Source organism: Ambystoma mexicanum, chromosome 5p, assembly GCF_040938575.1.
Source record: "Ambystoma mexicanum isolate Mex_15411 chromosome 5p, UKY_AmexF1_1, whole genome shotgun sequence".
Lineage (NCBI taxonomy): Eukaryota > Metazoa > Chordata > Amphibia > Caudata > Ambystomatidae > Ambystoma > Ambystoma mexicanum.
In genome coordinates, this window is record NC_090930.1 from 1,110,132,822 (window position 1) to 1,110,150,353 (window position 17,532).

Consider the following 17,532-nt stretch of genomic DNA (forward strand, 5'->3'; position numbering starts at 1 on the left):
CCGGATGCGCCTGTTGCAGGAGTTCCTAGATGCGCGTTGGATCCAGACGACGGGCAGCTTCGAGGAGAGGATCACACTCGACGAGAGTTTCCGACGAGCGATCCGGTGGTGGGGCACCCGTGCGCATCCGACGGCGGGCATGGACTTCCAGACCCCCGGCCACCAGGAGACCGTGACCACAGATGCCTCCCTGGAAGGGTGGGGAGCGCACACCGAAAATCTGCACGCGAGAGGCCTTTGGCTTCCGACGGAAAAGTCCCTCCATATCAACGTCCTGGAGCTCCGTGCAGTGTTTTGGGCCCACAGGTCCTTTCATCCGTCCCTCAAGGGCAAGGTGGTGAGGATCTTCACCGACAACACCACCATGTTCTACATCAGGAAGCAGGGCGGTACCAGATCCCCAGCCCTGTCCAAGGAGGCGCAGGATCTGTGGCATTGGGCCGTCGCCCAAAGGATGTTTCTGGTGCCGTTTCATCTGGCAGGGATAAAAAAACACCATCGCTGACTCGCTCAGCAGAGAGCTGCGCTCGTGCCACGAGTGGGAACTACGACAGGATCTAGTGGACCGCCTCTTCCGACGGTGGGGCACTCCCCAGATCGATCTGTTCGCGACGGTGACTAACTCCAAGTGCCGGAGGTTCGCCAGCAGGTTTCCCCAGCAGAGGAGCATGGGCGATGCTTTCTCGTTCCTCTGGGAGGGCCTGTTTCTATACGCGTTCCCTCCATTGCCATTGCTGATCCGGCTCATGAACCAGCTCAAGAGGTCACGGTGCAGGATGATCCTCGTCGCACCTGCGTGGCCGAGGCAGATATGGTTCCCGGACCTTCTGGACTTGTCAGCGTCCCCGTCAATCAAGCTGCCAGTGGACGCGGATGTTCTCTCCAGGGAAGGAGGCGCCATCCTCCATCACGAACCGAAGTCGCTGAACTTGCAGGCCTGGCTCCTGCAGCGTTAGAGTTTAGAGGATACGACATACCGGCCGACTGCAGAGAGGTTCTTGCAAAGGCCAGGGCGTCCTCAACTCTTAAATGCTATGGACACAAATGGAAGAGGTTCTCTGTCTGGTGCCACGCACAGATGATTAACCCTCTACGGATTACGGCTCCCCAGGTACTGCCGTACCTTCTGACGCTGGCCAAGGCTGGACTGGCGCACGCGTCCATCAAGATTCATCTTGCTGCAATCTCCCGATACACCAGAACCACTGGGCGGACGTCTTTGTGGTCTCATCGTCTGGTGAAAGAATTCATGAAGGGACTGTTCTGATCGTTCCCGCCGGTGAAGGCTCCGGCCCCGGCGTGGGAGCTCAACATGGTGCTGACCAAGCTCATGGGACCTCCGTTCGAGCCTCTGCACTCGGCTCCGTTGAAGTTCTTGTCATGGAAAACAGCGTTTCTTGTGGCCATCACCTCCGCACGAAGAGTGGGAGAGATCCAGGCCCTTTCCTGCAAGCCCCCGTACTTGACTTTTCATGACACGAGGGTAGTGCTCAGGACGCACCCCTCCTTCATGCCCAAGGTGCCGTCGGACTTCCACCTCAAGGAACCCTTGGTGTTGCCTGTTTTCTTCCCGTCGCCGGCCGAAAGGACTTTGCACTCGCTGGATGTGGCTAGAGCGCTGAAGTTCTACGTGGACCGCACAAAGTGTCTTCGGAAGATGTCACAACTTTTTGTGAACTTTGGACCCGTCAATCAGGGGAAGGCTCTCTCAAAGGCCTCCATTTCCAGATGGCTCTCCGGCTGTATCATGTACTGTCATCGGTTGGCAAACCGACCGCTGCCTGGCTGTCCGACAGCCCATTCCACCAGAGCGATCGCAGCTACCACGGCGTTCCTATCTGGTGTGCCCTTGCTGGACATCTGCAGGGCTGCTACGTGGAGGTCGACGCACACCTTCACGAAATTCTACTGCGTCGATCGGGATTCCAGGGAGGAGTCCAGGGTCGGCCAAGCAGTGCTGCGCAACCTGTTCGCCTAAGGTGCGCCTGGTGAGGAGGTAAGAATTGCTTAATGTTGAGTTTGATGTAATGCTTAATGTTGAGCCTTTGCCACCTCCCGTGGTTGTGCATGTGTGTACTGCTATGTATTCATGAGCATGTGAATCCATGCCAGACCCCATGCTGGAGAAGGAATTAGTTACTTACCTGTAACTGTTGTTCTCCAGCATGGGTCTGGCATGGATTCACATGCGACCCCCTCCCGCCTACCCCTTTGCGGCTCTTCACTTGGTCATACTGCCACTTCACGTGCTACCAAATCTGAAGATGGCTGCCAGAGGCGGGGCTTAGGTAGAGGGCAGTCATTGGCTGTGGTCAGTATGACGCAGAGATCAGTGATTGGTTACTACTACGAAAGACCGATCAGATACGAAACTGATACTGATTTTTTCTTTACCGAGGATTCCCAGCCTGACGGGGAATATTCATGAGCATGTGAATCCATGCCAGACCCATGCTGGAGAACAGTTACAGGTAAGTAACTTGTTCCTTATCCCCACCAGGCTCAAGGGAAGAAGACTCCGAACTGGATCTTCTCTGGTCGTCGAAGGGTAGATGGCTCAGGATTGCAGCAGGGCTTCACCAGGACAGGATAGTTGCAGCAGTCGACGTCTTCTCTGCTTCTTTTCGGTTCCTTGTAGTTCCAGTGGCGACTCTGACTTCCAGTCCAAGAGTCCTGCCTTTTATGCGAAAATCCCCCATGCACACTGCCTGGCTGTCAATCACGCAGCAGGGGGGGTTGTCCGGCCCAGACAACCACCTCAGCCAATCATGGCAAAGTGCGACTTGGGTTTCCTAGGATACCCTGTGCAGGGGGTGACTATACCCCTCCCTCACATTCAGCCCACCTAGACACTCAGGTGCCTAGAGGAGGGCTTCTTGGTAGAAGCCCGCCGAAAGACCGTGAACAAAGGAGGCAAACCTGGTTTGCTGCACAAAGTAAAACACAAGAAGGACTTTAACAAAAAGATATGGCAAATAAACCCGACCGGAGCCAAAAGAAAAAGTATTTGGTCAAGCGGGTTTAAGTTTGAGGCAATATAATAGCCTAAAACAATACCACGTTTATATAATATAATCACAGTAGAAAAGTTAGGGTAGATACCACTGCCACGTCTAAATGTTAAGAGCGAAACAATGCTCTAGGAGGTACAGATAAAAAGGGCTAAGGCTTAACCCTTTCCAGTACTCCATGAGAGATGGGGTGTACTGGATCTGTGGTTAAATGACTAAAGTTAATGGCAACTTTACCCTTTTCTGGGGGACAGTAGTCGGCCTCAGAAATGGAGTTGGTGGGAAGTCTTAAGACAACCCGGTGTCACTGCACTGAAGGTGCTGTGTAACACACAAAAGGGGGCTACTGAAGTGGTGTACTCCAGAGTCCACAAACACAGATGAAATTCACATGACAAAACACAGGTAAGAGTGGAAAAAGGAGGTACACTCTTACCAATTTGAAAAAATAAACTCCAGAGATCCAGCAAAGCTGCTGGGGGACTCACTAGGTAAGGGAAATTAGCCATTGAATGAGAATAATCCCTGACAGGCACTTCCAGTCTTTACGAATCCTTCCTCGCCTGCTGAAAGGCCACTGCAAATGCTGGAAGTTGCTCTGTGGAACGCACAAAGGCTTTCTGGAAGACATCTCAACGTTTTGCTAATTCTGGTCCTATGAATCATGAAGTCTCTATCGAAAGCCTCCATATCCTGGCAGCTCTTCGGTTGCATCATGCACTCTGTCTTGCCAACAGACCCTTTTCAGGCTGGCCTAGAGCCCACTCCACCAGAGACATTGCTGCGACAAAAGCATTTCTCTCTGGGGTCCCTCTGCTGGACATTTGCAGGGCTTCTACGTGGAGGTCGACACACCTTCACGAGAACCTGTTTGCTTGAGGTGAGTCTGTTCCAGGGGTTCGTGTGTTGCTTCTGTTGAACCTTGCCACCTCCCGTGGTTGTGTATATGTACTGATGTGTAATCATATTCATGCGCATGTGAATCCATGCCAGACCACATCCTGCAGAAGGAGCAAGTTACTTACCTGTAACTGTTTTCTGGCATGGAGTCACATGTGACCGTCATCACCTTCTGTGGCACTTTTGGGTTCATACTGCATCTTGCGTGCTTTGAAACTGAAGATGGGTGCCATGGGAGGAGCTTAGGGAGGCGCTAGTCATTGGATCGGAGCAGTATGACCCAGCCAACAGTGATTTGTTATTGCTAGACAGTTTCTTGCTTTTCTTAAAGCGACTTCTTTTTACGGAGGATGCATAGTCTGACTGGGAATCTTCATGAGCATGTGAATCCATGACAGACCCATGCTAAAGAACAGTTACATGTTAGTAACTTGTTCCTTCTAACTTTTTGCCCAAGGTGGTCACTCATTACATTTGAATCAGGAAATCTGCCTGCCGGTGTTCTTTCCGAACCCGCAGTCTGATGCCGAAAGGGCTTTCCATTCCTTAGACCTCAAGAGTCCTCGTTTTATCTGACAAACTCCTTTAGGAAGTCTGAGGCATTGTTCATCATGTTTGGGGGGGGGGGGGCACGTCTCCTGGCACCCAGGCTTCCAAAGCTTCCATCGCCCCTTCAATGGCATGTATCCCCATGGGGCAAACCATTTCCTGAAGGGATTCAAGCCCATGCGCTCAGAGCAAAGGCCACGGCTCTCATTTCAGAGACATGCCTCTTGGGATGTCCTCAGCAGGGCAGCTACTTGGGCCACTGCAGTGTTCTGTAAGTACTATTCGACCAGGTCCAGGTGAGATGCAGAGTTTGGTCAGGTGGTTCTGAAGAACCTTTTTGCTTCGTCCTAGAAATTAGGCAGGTTGTCACAGCCCCACCCTATGGTCTTGTTCGCTGGAATCACTCACAAGGATGAAGTAAAGGGGACGGGACGTATGAGTAAAGTTAGTCAGTGTAGTGACTAGAGTACTCAGTCCCCTTTTACTCCATACGTCCCACCCACCTTCCCCCACCTCTATGCCAGGGGCAAACATACAGTATAGCCGGTATTAAAGCATCCAAATTGTTGAAAAGGGGACATAGGGTGGGGCTTTGAGGGCAGGGCGCTCCCAGAGTTGCGCACACTAATCTAAATTTAAAGGGGAGGCTCCATTATTTCTGCTGCCAAAGGTTCCGGTACCGTCCCAATGTTGTGAGACTCCCACAACGACAGATGAAAGGGGACTAAGGACTAGTGGTACTCTAGTCACTACAGTGAGTAACTTTAATTTCTGCTTAACTTGCATTAAGAGTGCTGTGTGCGGAACTGAACCCTTCACCACTCTCGTGCCCTCTTAAGTCCAAGCTGTGCTGGTCAGTCTCCCCACTCGGATAGTTTGGCTAGACCTTAGTGTTTGTCCTTATTGTTAAGAGTAGGGTGGCCTCTCAAATCTGTCCCCAGGGACGATTCTGAAAATGTATCTTACAATGCTCATGAAGTGATATTTAATGGTCATTCCATCAAGACTTTTTTCCCCTATCTCCCCAACCTCACGAATGGCCTATGATTAGTGTTACATTATAGAGCATGGCACATTTGTGCAAACCACATGGTTAAAAGTAGGGTTTGGAGGCAGGGGTGGTGGAACTCCATAGAAAGAGATGGTTTTGTGGAGCAATCTTCAAAATGTTCTGAAGAGTAGTATTTATGAACTTCCTGAAGTGTAGGATGATGGGGGTTTAGGGGTGATCTTGTTCCAGAGACTGGGTGCCTAGCAGGAAAAGGCCTGTTTCCCTTTTATCCCTCTATCCCATAATACTGCAGTTTTGTTTGTAAGGTAACAAGTTTTCTTACCCATGATGCATGCACGAAGGGGTAGCTAGTCCAGCTCTTTGAGGATGGGGGTGATGTGGCCCAATTGTCTTGTGTTTGGTGTACTACAGCATGCCAGGCTGCTTTTCAGATGGCCCATGGTAGCCTCTGGCACTGAGTAGTGTTGTGACCATCCTGGTGGGAGATGACCAGGACTTGGAAAACTGTTCTGTAGTCTTGAGGCTGGGATGAAAGTTAACTTTGCAGAAGAACTGAAGCTGATACTGTGCTGATTGGCTGGTTTTAGCTCTGTTTAGAATGATTGGCCAGTCAATAGTGAAGCAGGGAGATTTTGCACTGGGTAATGGATGAGGCACAAATCGTCTAGCTTCAAGTCAGTCATCCAATGCTGGACATTCGTGGCAGGGTTTCATAGGCAAATTATTTGCCAGGTTGAGCTTCAGGTAGGTGCTGGACATTCAGGGTTTGAGGGACAAATTGGTGTTTTATTCATGCATATTTTCCTCCTGACATATTCTGCATGTAAAGATAACGCTTTGATTCTTTTTTGTACTTAAAAGATCTTGCTTGGCATGATGTTTTTCCCATTGGTTTTGTGGTTTACAGAGCTTCAAAGTAAGGGTTCTAAGTGTATACAAAAATCCCGAACATGGAAGCAGACAAGGACGCAAGATCTTTTTTGTAACCTTTTTCGACATTAAAATACTTATGAAACTTGCCAGATACAGCATGAATGTTTTGGATGTGGCCAGATGGCTTGCTCATCGGGTTTGATGGCTTTCCATGAACAAGGTCACATATGCCAGTGGGTCAGTCATTTTTAGTGTTCCCAATCCTCAGAAAAGTTTAGACCATGTGGGCGGTAACTTTACATAGCTGAACATTAGTAGAAATGCTTGTTTTTAGCAGGGCCTGTCTTGTAATTAGAAATGTAAAACCTAAATCAATTCTGAGATTTAAAGTGCCGAAACAAAAGGGTAAATGACCGAAGTGCAATTCTAATGACAGGCAGCATAAGGGAAATGCACAAAATGTGCCAAAGTAGGAGAAGGATTTTGGGTAAAGTCAAATGTTTGGCAACCAGCTTCTCGAGTGATTCATATCACACCAGTAGTCGCCCTCTTTTGCACGCTTAGATACTTGTATTCTGAGAACATCTTTAGACTTTGAATTAGTAAAACACTACACAGCTGAAATATGGCAGACAATATCACAACTTTTCGATTGTTAAAGTACTAGCCAAGCCCACCTGGTGTAAGACAAGACAAAAGTAACTGACGAGATCTAATGACGGCAAAACAGGCCAGAGTAGAACTTGCCCAGGGAAAACCTACTGAAGCATATGGTGTGATGCGTACATTTTGCAGAAACACGAACACATTCTGAAAATTGCTTTATTGCAGGTTGGCTTGGATGGAGAGTAACCTTTTACAGTTGCTGGGTTTAATTTATTGGGTAGTTGTGGCATACTGTGCACTGATGCGATAGTATGTGCCAGACCAAGATTGTAATGCTGCTTTGTCTTTACAGTTAATTTCGTGATGGAGCTCATGTTGAAAACACAGAGTAACACCTCCAGTGAAATCCCAAGCTCTGAAGATACAACACCAGCAACAGATGTATATTCATTCGTTTTACCACTAGTGGTACAGCATTGTATTTTAAGCAGATTTGAGTTTGACAATATTTTTTGGCATGTGCGTATTGTATATTGCTTTATGAACCCTTTTTTTAAGTAGCATATTTTAGTAATCTGCACATTTGATTTTTGCATGGTCGTTTACTCAGATTTCTTTGAATTTGTGTATTTTTCTGTCGCTGTAGTCTCCTCTTTCAAGGTTTAATACATTTTACTGTCCACTATTAGACCAGTTCTGTATTATTATTTTTAATGAATGCAGGATGAACGTTTAACATGTTGCCAGATGTATTGAGTATTGCAGTATTTGTCATTTGGTGAATTGTGCATGTACCACACCAGTTTTGAAGAGAAGCAACATGCTACTTTTCTTATCCTACACGCTCAATATTCAGTGTGCATGCCATGCATTTTCTGAAGTAAATTCTAGGGCTGTTCACCTATATTCTGGCATTTTCTCAGTGAGAATTTGTTTCAGGTTGGTTGGACTAACCCTTAGGTGTTAATATTTTTGTACCTATTTTTCTTTTAAGATTCATTCTGTATGTGTAAATAAAGGAATTGGTGTTTGTGGGATGGGGTGGTTTGCCCCCTTTTTTTAATTGGAAGCCTGAAGACTAATCTTGCAGTATTCAACAGTGAAATGGCAAAGCAAAGTGGAAGATGTCGCAAGACAATTATGAATGAATGAATGTACTGCCATTTTATCAGTTGCACGTTTTTTTCTTCTTGTGGTAAATCCACATCTTTTAGTTTTATACATAAATGTTTGCAATTTCAATATTGAATACAAGAGGCTATAAATGCATTCTTGTGATGTGTTGATAAATAAAGGTTTTTAAAGTCAATGTCTCGTTTTAGATTTAAGTTATGCTCCACTTCTGTTTGTGGCAAACACCCAACTATAGTTTGCAAAATATTTTATCCATGTACTTGCTGTTTGCTTCATAATGTAGTACTTCACTCTAATGGGATCAGGCTTTTAGGCTGTTAATTGATCCCCATTTTTGTAATTTTCTGTAAGACTAATTAGTGGAAAAATGTCAGTGTCATGTCTTTGCTACTACTGTCCGTGTTAAAAACATGACCTACATAGTCTGTCTGCTTGAGCTTATCACTGTACAAAAATGCCTTTGGTAGATAATAGGTTAATGTAATATTGCCCAAATTCCAGCCTATGTTGTACATGTTAAATGGGGAGCTTTTTGTTTGTGATTTGGATTTCTCTGCATTTCTGCTTTCTCGATGTAACCAATGAAAATAAATTAAGAAATAAGGCTCCTTTTCCACCTATGTAATTTATTAATGTTTTACTTTGTCCACGTTCAAATCTGTTATTTGGGGGTAACCAAGGGTAGTAACTGTGAACCCTGGCTTACTCCCCGGTGCCCTCTAGCCATGCATCAGTGACCCATGGTCAAGAACTGCAATGTGAAAAGATTTATGAAGCTGGTTCTTCAACTTCCTTAAAAAATAAAAATTGAATCACTTCTATAAACGGGAGCCATAGAGCTCGTTGGAGAATTCCTGAGTACTGAGCCATGCAATGTCATGTAAACATTTTGCAGAAATGATTCTCTTAATACTTGTGTGGATGTACAAGTAAGAAGATGTCTCACATCTTGGAGATGACCCTCACCACACATGTTCCATTCTCCTGCTGCATGATCTAGGTCTTGCCAAATCCTTATCGTTTTGTTAGTTTCACTAGCTTTAAATGAAAACCTATGAATTCATGACGACAAATTGGGTTCAGATGTTTTCTTAAATGGGGGTTCACAGTTGCTGGATTTTTCGCAGTCACAAACATTTCTGATATTTTTCATTTTAGTCAAAGATGCTTGAGTTGTAATTCAATCAGCTCTCATTAGTGCTAATTTCACTTTATTGGGATTTGCCACTAGTGTTGCATTAGTTGATAAACATGTTTGCAAGATGTTTTAGGCTTCAGCTTGTAGATTTGACAGATAATTACTCTTGCAACACTGATTCTCCATGTCTCCGTAAAGAGTTCTTGCGTGAGTCAAGAATTAATATGTATAACGCAAGAACTAGTTAAAGTGAGATGGTAATGAATGCAGACCAAGTTCGTAACGCAACCGAGAAATAGGCAGAAACATTGGTAAACCTAGTGTTTTTTTTTTTCCACTAATGGCCTTCCAGGCGCACCCAGTTGACAGAGCGAGCACTGGGATTGATTTCCAGGCAATACAACATGGCTGGTACCACTTTAATTGTATAGAACTTTAGGAGAGGTAAAAGTGACAATCTGCAAAGTGTTCAACAATTTTTGCATTTGACTTGTATATTGGAGTATTTTTTCTCCAATTGTTCGGTTACATTTTTCAATGATTGAGTGGAATTCAAGTGAAAACCTAGATATTTAACCTTTATTTTGGATTTGTAGAGAGCACTACAGCCCACAGGCATCGAGGCGCTTAAAGGACACTTAAGGAGGCTTGCTTGAGAGTTACAATAAGCGGCCCAAGAATAATGCTTAAATACAGTTTGTTACGTTGCAGTTGTTCACAGGATTCTTATACATAGAAACATATTCAATACAGGTAGGATTCTTATACATAGCATATGCAGTTCAGAGCTTGTATGGATGAGCTCATTAAACAAAGAGCCTGGTTTTTAAGGCCTTGCAGAAGGTTGTGAGAGTCGATGGATCTGATCAGTGCAGGGAGGTTGTTCCATAGGGTTGCTGCCCTTGTTGGGAAGCTACCGCCTCCTGCACGCACTCTGCGCGTGTGAGGAACCGTGATACGGTTGGCATAGGCCAACCTCAAAGGTCTGGAAGCTGTTTGTTTGATCCTTACGCTAGGTACTTAGGTGCCTGATCGTGAAAACATTTGTGTTAGGGCTAAAGTTTTAAAGATAACCCTTTCCTTGATGGGAAGCCAGTGTACCTGCCTCCTGACCCCAGAGATGTGCTGCCTACGTGAGATGCCTGTAACAGCCCTTAAGGCATTATTCTGGGCAATCTGGAGTTTGGCCAGGTTTTTTGAGAGGTTCTGATGAAGAGGGCATTGCAGTAGTCCAATCTGGGTCCGATGATGGCTCTGGCGATGCAATTCTGTTGGGATAAGAAAGGCCTAACCGCATTGATCAGTTCGGAGTGATATGCTGCAGAGGAGGCAATAGCATTGACCTCCCTGTCCATGGTAAGGCTAGGTTTGAGGTACACTCCCAGTGTCTTGTTCGTTTGAGAGACTGTGATGGGGGTGTCAATGGTGAAAGAGTGGTACTTCTTGTCGAGTTTGCCTAGTGTCGAGGGAGACCCGACCAGCAAGTTTTTTTTTTTTCCACTATTTAGACTGAGCCAATTGTCTTGCTCCAAGATTGAATGGTGGAGTAAATACAGTTCAGGGTGTTCATATCAGCAGGATAGTCCCCAGAGAGGGACGAGTACCCGGGTATCATCTGCATAGTTGGTATGAGATGCCTAGTGTCAAGGATTCTGAACAGGTCTCGTGAAGAGGTTATATAATGTAGAGGCTATGCATGAGCCCTGTGGGACCCCACATTTGATATGGCTAGGTATGGCACTAGCGGAGTCCGAAAAGTTATCTTCATTACACTCTCCTGCAGGAACGAGGTTATCCAATCACATGCCTTAGGGGAAAAGTTGGCTGAGGCGGAGAGATGGTGGCATAGTGTTTTATGCTCTACCAAATCAAAGGCTGCAGAAAGGTCTAGGAGCAGGAGTGCCGGTTTGCCTATGTCCTTAGGTCATCTATTTGATTATTTTTTTTAGGTCCAGTAGTGCCGTCTCAGTACCATGACGAGGGCGAAAGCCGGACTGGCGTAGTCCAAGAAGGTGGTGGTTATCAAATGTTTGAACCTGAAGGTAAACTGCTTTGTCCAAAATCTTTAGCAGGAAAGGGACTGTTGTGATAGGTCTGTAGTTCCCTGGGATCGAGGGGTCAAGAGGTTTTTTTTAGGAGTGGTCGGACCCTGGCTGCTTTTAGGGAAGTTGGAACATGTGACGATTGGAAGGACGAGTTGATGAAGGCAGTGATGGGGGGGGGGGGGGAAGGCTTGTGCAGTCTTTGATGTGAGCCGGGCAGACGTCACCCTTACAATTGGAGGGCTTAATAGATTTTATGAGGGCAATGACTTCAGATTCACTCACATCAGAGAATTCAAATGTAGGTACCTGGCTTGGTGTCACAGGTTGGTGGTGCCGCAGGGCAAGCTAGTAGAGTAGAAAGAGCTTTTTGGTGAGCTAAGATTAAGTAGGGAATTGAGTTTGTGAAGCATGACTGCTTGAATTTGGTTGCACCAAGTCTCGTCCTTGGTGAGGGTGGATGGAGGAGCTGAAGGCAACTGCAGTTCCCTGAATATAGCAAAGATTTCCTTAGGACCGGAGTTGGTGTTGTTAATCCTACTGTTGTAAGATTCAGCCTTAGCATGTGTGATAGCTGTTTTATATTCTATATCGATGGACTTAAAGGCCATTTTGTTGGAATCGGTAGGGTTCTTTTTCCATGTGGCAAGTGATGCCCTCCTTTTTTTGAGCGAAGATCCAAGAGTTCTTGGGAGAACCAAACCTTGGAGTGCTTAATTTTCTTTGCTTTTGGCGGTGAGGGGGGTGATGGCATCTACTGTTGTAGTTATGACTTGGCTAAAAGTGTTGGCTAAGAGGACAGGATGATTGGGGAATGGTGGTTGCATAGCTGGGATAAGCATGTGAGGTAGGAGAGAGTATCTTTGGGCAGCTTTTTGAAGCTCCTAGAGTCCGGCAGGGAGAAGGATGGTGGGTTCGGCCGGTACTGTGGAGGTGTCGATATGAAAGTTAATACAGAAATGGTCTGACCAAGGGATATGAGAGATGGTAGGGAGGAAAATGGGGCAGTTTAAATGTCTATGGGCTGCAGTGCGCTCTACAAATGTAATAAATAAATGTTACCGAATCTAAGGTACGTCCTTTAATGTGTGTGGGCTTGGTGATAGCTTGGGCAAACCCTAGTGTGGCTAGCGCCTTTTGTAGGGAGTAGGCGTTGGCATGGTTGGTGTCATTGAGCCCCAAGTTGAGGTCACCCAGTAATACTACTTTGGTGGTTTTTTCAGGTTGTCTGATAGAGAGTGGATGAGGGCTTCTTGGGAGTCAATAGGAGGGCCTGGTGGGCGATACACAAGATGGAATGCAATGGTAGAGGTAGGTGAGATTTTGAGTTTAATGGGTAGCTATTTTGAGTTGTGTCCTATTTCAGCCTGAGTTCTTCTGATGTTGAGTGTCCTTGGCTATAATGGCCACACCTCCGCCTACCCGATTCTTTCTGAAGACGGTATAGCCATCCGGGACGGCCAGTGAGAGGGCAGGTCCAGGGGTGTCTTGTAGCCAGGAATCTCAGAGAGAGCAGGTCAAGCTTAACCCTAGTGATAAGGTCATGTACATCAAGAGTGTGCGCTGGGATAGAGCAGGCTTTCACAAAGGCGCAGTTAACGAGTGTCTAAGAGGCTGGAGGGCAGTGTGGTATCATTAGTGTCAGGGGCACCCGGGACCAGCATAATGTCAGAAGGTGGCATAATAGTAGGGTTGTCGGGGCCCAACATCACAACAGGGGCATCAAGGCCTGGCATATCATCAGGGGCATCAGAGATTAGCAAGGCATCAGGGGTGTCAAGGCCTGGCATAGCATCAGGGGTATGAGCTATTAGCAAAACATCATGGGTGTCAAGGCGTGGCCTAGCATCAGGGGTATGAGCTATTAGCAAAACAAAGGCCCATCATCGCATCAGGGGCAAGGCTCATCACATCAGGGGCATCAAGGCCCAGCATGACAGTAGGGGCATCAGCAGTGGCATGTGGAACCTTGAGTGTCTGTGGGTAGGTGCACACGGGTAGTTTGTGTACTGTAGCGCAGTTTCATCAGTCTGGACATTTGTCACTCTGCCCTGCGGCCTTGAGGCGCAATAACATAGATGGGAAGACTTGTGCAGGGCTTACGAAAGCGCTCTAGTGAAGTTGACGGTAAGGTTATAGGATCATGGTGCAGCAAAGCATCTAGAGAAGCAGGGCTATTCTGATGGGGGCGGCCCCCTTGGAAGGCAACGGGGTTGCATCCAGTGGCTGGGAGTAAGCAAGATGTGCTCCTGCCCCCATGCAGGCTGGGGCGTCTGTGTGCAGTGTGGCGTGGCGCTTACCTTGTGCCGATGCGGGCGTTCTGAACGGAGATGCTAGGCCGATATGTGCAGGGGACTAGATTCTTGGTGCGCAGACATAGGTATATATTCCGGTGGGAAACGCTGTGTCTGTGTGCACTGGGGTTGAAGCATTGACACCCTTACTTTCAGAATCGGTTTGGCGTACTGCATCCAGCAGCTCTGAACAGCAGAGAGGGAGCTCAGCCTTTACTCCATGCCTTCGCTCCACAGCTTCGCCTGCCGGCGCACTTCCACTCCATTTAAAGCAGGAGGGGAGGGCTATGTTGATCACTGGTCACCGGGGCAACCACGGCGGCGGCCATTTTAGGCTTCATTCGTTCCTCGTGGGTTTTATGGATCGGGGCAGGCTTCTTGCAACACTCCAGTGTTGCGCACTCCTTCACAGCTGATGGGGTTAACAGCTGATCCTCACCTCGCAGCGGAGCTGCAGAGAGGGAGCTCGGCCTTTCCTCCAGGCCTTTGCTCCACGGCTAAACCTGGTTTACAATCGGCAAGCTACATTGGTTCATCCAGTGCAATTTTGTTTTTTGTGTGGTTACTTTCCGAATGTGTGATTTTTGATTAATAACCTGGTCATTTTCATGAGCATACAATTCCATTCCTTAAATCAGATGTTGTAACCCTACTGGGGTGCAATCAATTAGTCCAAGATCAGTGTAAGCCAAGAAATGGAGTCTGCTTTTGCCAACAGATGGACTCACTAAGGAATGGGCTAGTTAATCGGCCAAATCAGCAAGGTAGAGATTAAACAAAATTGCTGCAAGAATGCAGCCATGTGTTACACCAGTTTATGTATATAGTTGATGTTAAATCATCATATTTAGTCTTATCTGGATTAGTGTTTGTTAGTCTAAGACCATGATTATCTGTAGGATATCTTCTGGGATGTTGCATTTCTTTAGCTTAATCCATAGCTTTCCTCTATTGACAAAGTCAAAAGCTTTTGACTGGTCAATAAGAGCTATGTAAGTTGGTGATTTTTTTTTCTGTTTTTTGCAGGCTTTGATCTTTTATGTTTAGAGTTAGCACGTTCAGTAAGGTCGATACGCCTTTCCTAAAACCAGCCTGGAATTTTGATAAAATTGATCTTTGAGGACTATGCAAGCAAATGTTACTGTCACAATCGTAAGAGCGTTATCGGGCGATAGGTTGGATTGGTTCTTTCGCCCTTTTTGTATATTGGAATTATATCTATTCTCCAAGATTCTGGAAGTGATTGGGTTCTTATATTTTTGAAGAGCTCAAATAAAATAACACCAGGTTATTGGATCAAGTTTTAATATCACATTTTTAGGCCATTCGGGCCAGCCACACCTGATTTAGACTTTTTTTTTTTAATGAAACCGATCTCTTACTTTTCAGTATGGAGTGTCCAATTAACTTTTCTTAACTTGCGACAAGGGTAGCTTTACCAATGTTTCAGTGAAGTTCTTTATCCAGATAACATTTGATATTGTAGTGCATTGTTGTGGTCCCTGAGATTGTGCATTATGGTTAATTAGCAACCAAATATTTCGAGCTTGAGTTGGTAAGAGGGCCTGAAGCATATGTCAATGTATATTACGCAGAATGCGCTGTTCGCATAACCAATGTCTATAATTCTTTTTCTTTTTCCAATGCTAACATTTGTGCAGATAAACCAACACTATTTAGGTCACGTAATTTTATTAAGACACTTTTGTTTCTGCATGTGTTTCCTTGTCTAAGGTATGCTGGTGATTCTTTATCCTTGTACCCTTTTTGGATTCGGGGAATGAAGAGCCTATAAAAATTATACAAAATTTCCAGGCAAGCATAACATTTTCATTTCTACTTCAAGATCATGTTCATAATAGACTCTAAGTTGGAGTTTAGCTTCAAACCCCGTTTGCCAAAACGGACAATTCGGTTTCCTTGCGGGTTGACATGGAGTGTTGGGGTATATGGAATGTTTTAAAATGTTCCACATGAAATCTGGCTTGTAGGGATCTAAGAAATAACATTACACTTTTGACAGCACTGGAATAGTTCCATAGACACAACTATATAATCAATTGTGGATGTTACTTTGCCATTCGTCCAGGTAGGTGCAGGAAGAGAATCAGTGTTTACATTCCCATTAATAATGGTTAGGTTCTAATCATGGAACAATCTGTCCCAGACTTAACCATTACATTTATTTAACCCTACATTTGAGGAATTTCTAACTAAGGATGAACAGTATGCATTAAAATCATCACCTATTAGAATTAAATCATTAGGAAATCGAATATTAATTTCTGTCAGAATGATGGGAGAGAGAGCTCTTCAAGAAAAGACAATAGCGCTCTACTTGCAGGGTTCCAGTAGCTGTTAATCAAAAGTAAGCCTCTTATGTTGACCCACTTTGATGCCTCAAATATCAAGAATGCCTGCTATATCATGGTTTGAACATTCAATATTTCAACTATATGTTTTTAATGGCAGTCAGAAGCCCCCATCCTCCCCGTTGATACAGCTGCAAGTTAGGAAAATGTAGTGAGCCCATCAATGTGCAGCTCTTCCTTGAAGGAAGATTAAATCATGGTCTTTAAAAGTAGCACAGTTAGTAACTATGTCCCTGAATGATGACAGCCCTCTTGTGTTCCAATTTATTACATTTAGATCTTATTTTCCCTGTAGCAGGTCCTCTGCAACGTTTAATCTCTGGAATACCTCGGTTACAATGTCAGGGAGCAGAGTCCATAATTTAGATCTTTGGTTGCCTTTTCACAGTTCGAACTTAGGGCAACAGGAGCTTTTGTTTAACAAAAGATGTACTTGTGTAGGTATTTTCTGTGTATTATCAATTGCAAAAGGCCTTCCGTTATCCAGATCGTTAGAAGGGGAGGCTTGGTGGTAAACCTCTACACCTATTTTATTCTGCGCACTAGCACTTACACATAGTGCTTTCACACATTCAGCATTTTTTAAGATGTGTTCCACTATGGGAGTACATTTTTCATAGGTGAAAGAAAGACAATGGATGTCGTGACTGGAAAACAGATAAAGATCAGGGATCATTTTTGTGTAGGCCTTCGATTCAGAGCTTTTCGGTCCTTTTTTCTCAATTACTCGACGGAACCACACTATTGGCGCTGCAATCTATTTATATAGATTGGGCTGGTCTAAAGTGAGGCTCATGGGTTGCAATGTTTTTCTGGGCATGAGTAGATTGTGGATAATTACTACTTTAAAGTGCTACTGCATTCTCTGTGGATGTTTCACCTGAAGTAGTTATTCTCCAGCATAGGGTCTGGCATGGATTCACATGCTCATGAATATTCCCAGTCAGGTCAGGAATACTCGAACTGTCTTTCTCCTATAAACCAATCACTGAGCTGTGTCCTACTGCCCCAAGCAATGCCTGCCCTCTCCCGAAGCCGTTTCTCTGGCAGCCATTTTCAGATTTTTACTGCACGTCCAAGTGTTGAGTCCTCGTGTTTCGCTCTGGGCTTTTGTGTTTGTGCTTTTTAAATTAAACTGTGTGCTCTTCGTTCCTTTGACTGGCAAGCAGGGATCAGTTTTTCGTTGTCTTTAAATGCCCCGCAAGGGTGAGAATCGTCGAGTTTCATTGATCCCTTTCCAAACAAAAGGCATCATAGAAGAGAAACCCGTCCATCTGCACCACTATAATCCAGAGCTAGCAAATAAAACAATCTCTAAGGTAAAACCTTCGAAAATGGAGAAAGAACCCCATCCCTGAAAATCTGAAAAGATGGAAAAAAGCAAAACAAGCCTATAGTAACTGGAAAAAAGTATGCAATGACCCTCCAACAGACAGATGCAGAAGCCATGCTATCAAGGCTCAAAAATAAGAACTTGAGAAATGTATGGAATCTGCTAAATAACTTCCAACATAAACAACTGATGGTCTCCAACATTTCAGAACAGAAATGGATCTCAGATTTCTCCAACCTTTACAAATCTCGGATTCCAGAAAAAAAAT

General features: G+C 45.3%; 1 protein-coding gene across 2 annotated transcripts in view; it reads left to right on the top strand.

The window, feature by feature from the left end:
- The window catches only part of DEK (DEK proto-oncogene), a 557,420-nt gene extending 548,730 nt beyond the window's left edge, over nucleotides 1-8,690 (top strand). For both annotated transcript variants that reach the window (XM_069613584.1, XM_069613585.1), the window contains exon 11: nucleotides 7,304-8,690. In XM_069613584.1, the coding sequence (XP_069469685.1) occupies nucleotides 7,304-7,315 (12 nt within the window). In that variant the 3' untranslated portion in view covers nucleotides 7,316-8,690. The remainder of the gene's footprint in view (nucleotides 1-7,303) is intronic.
- The last annotated feature ends 8,842 nt before the right edge of the window (nucleotides 8,691-17,532 follow it).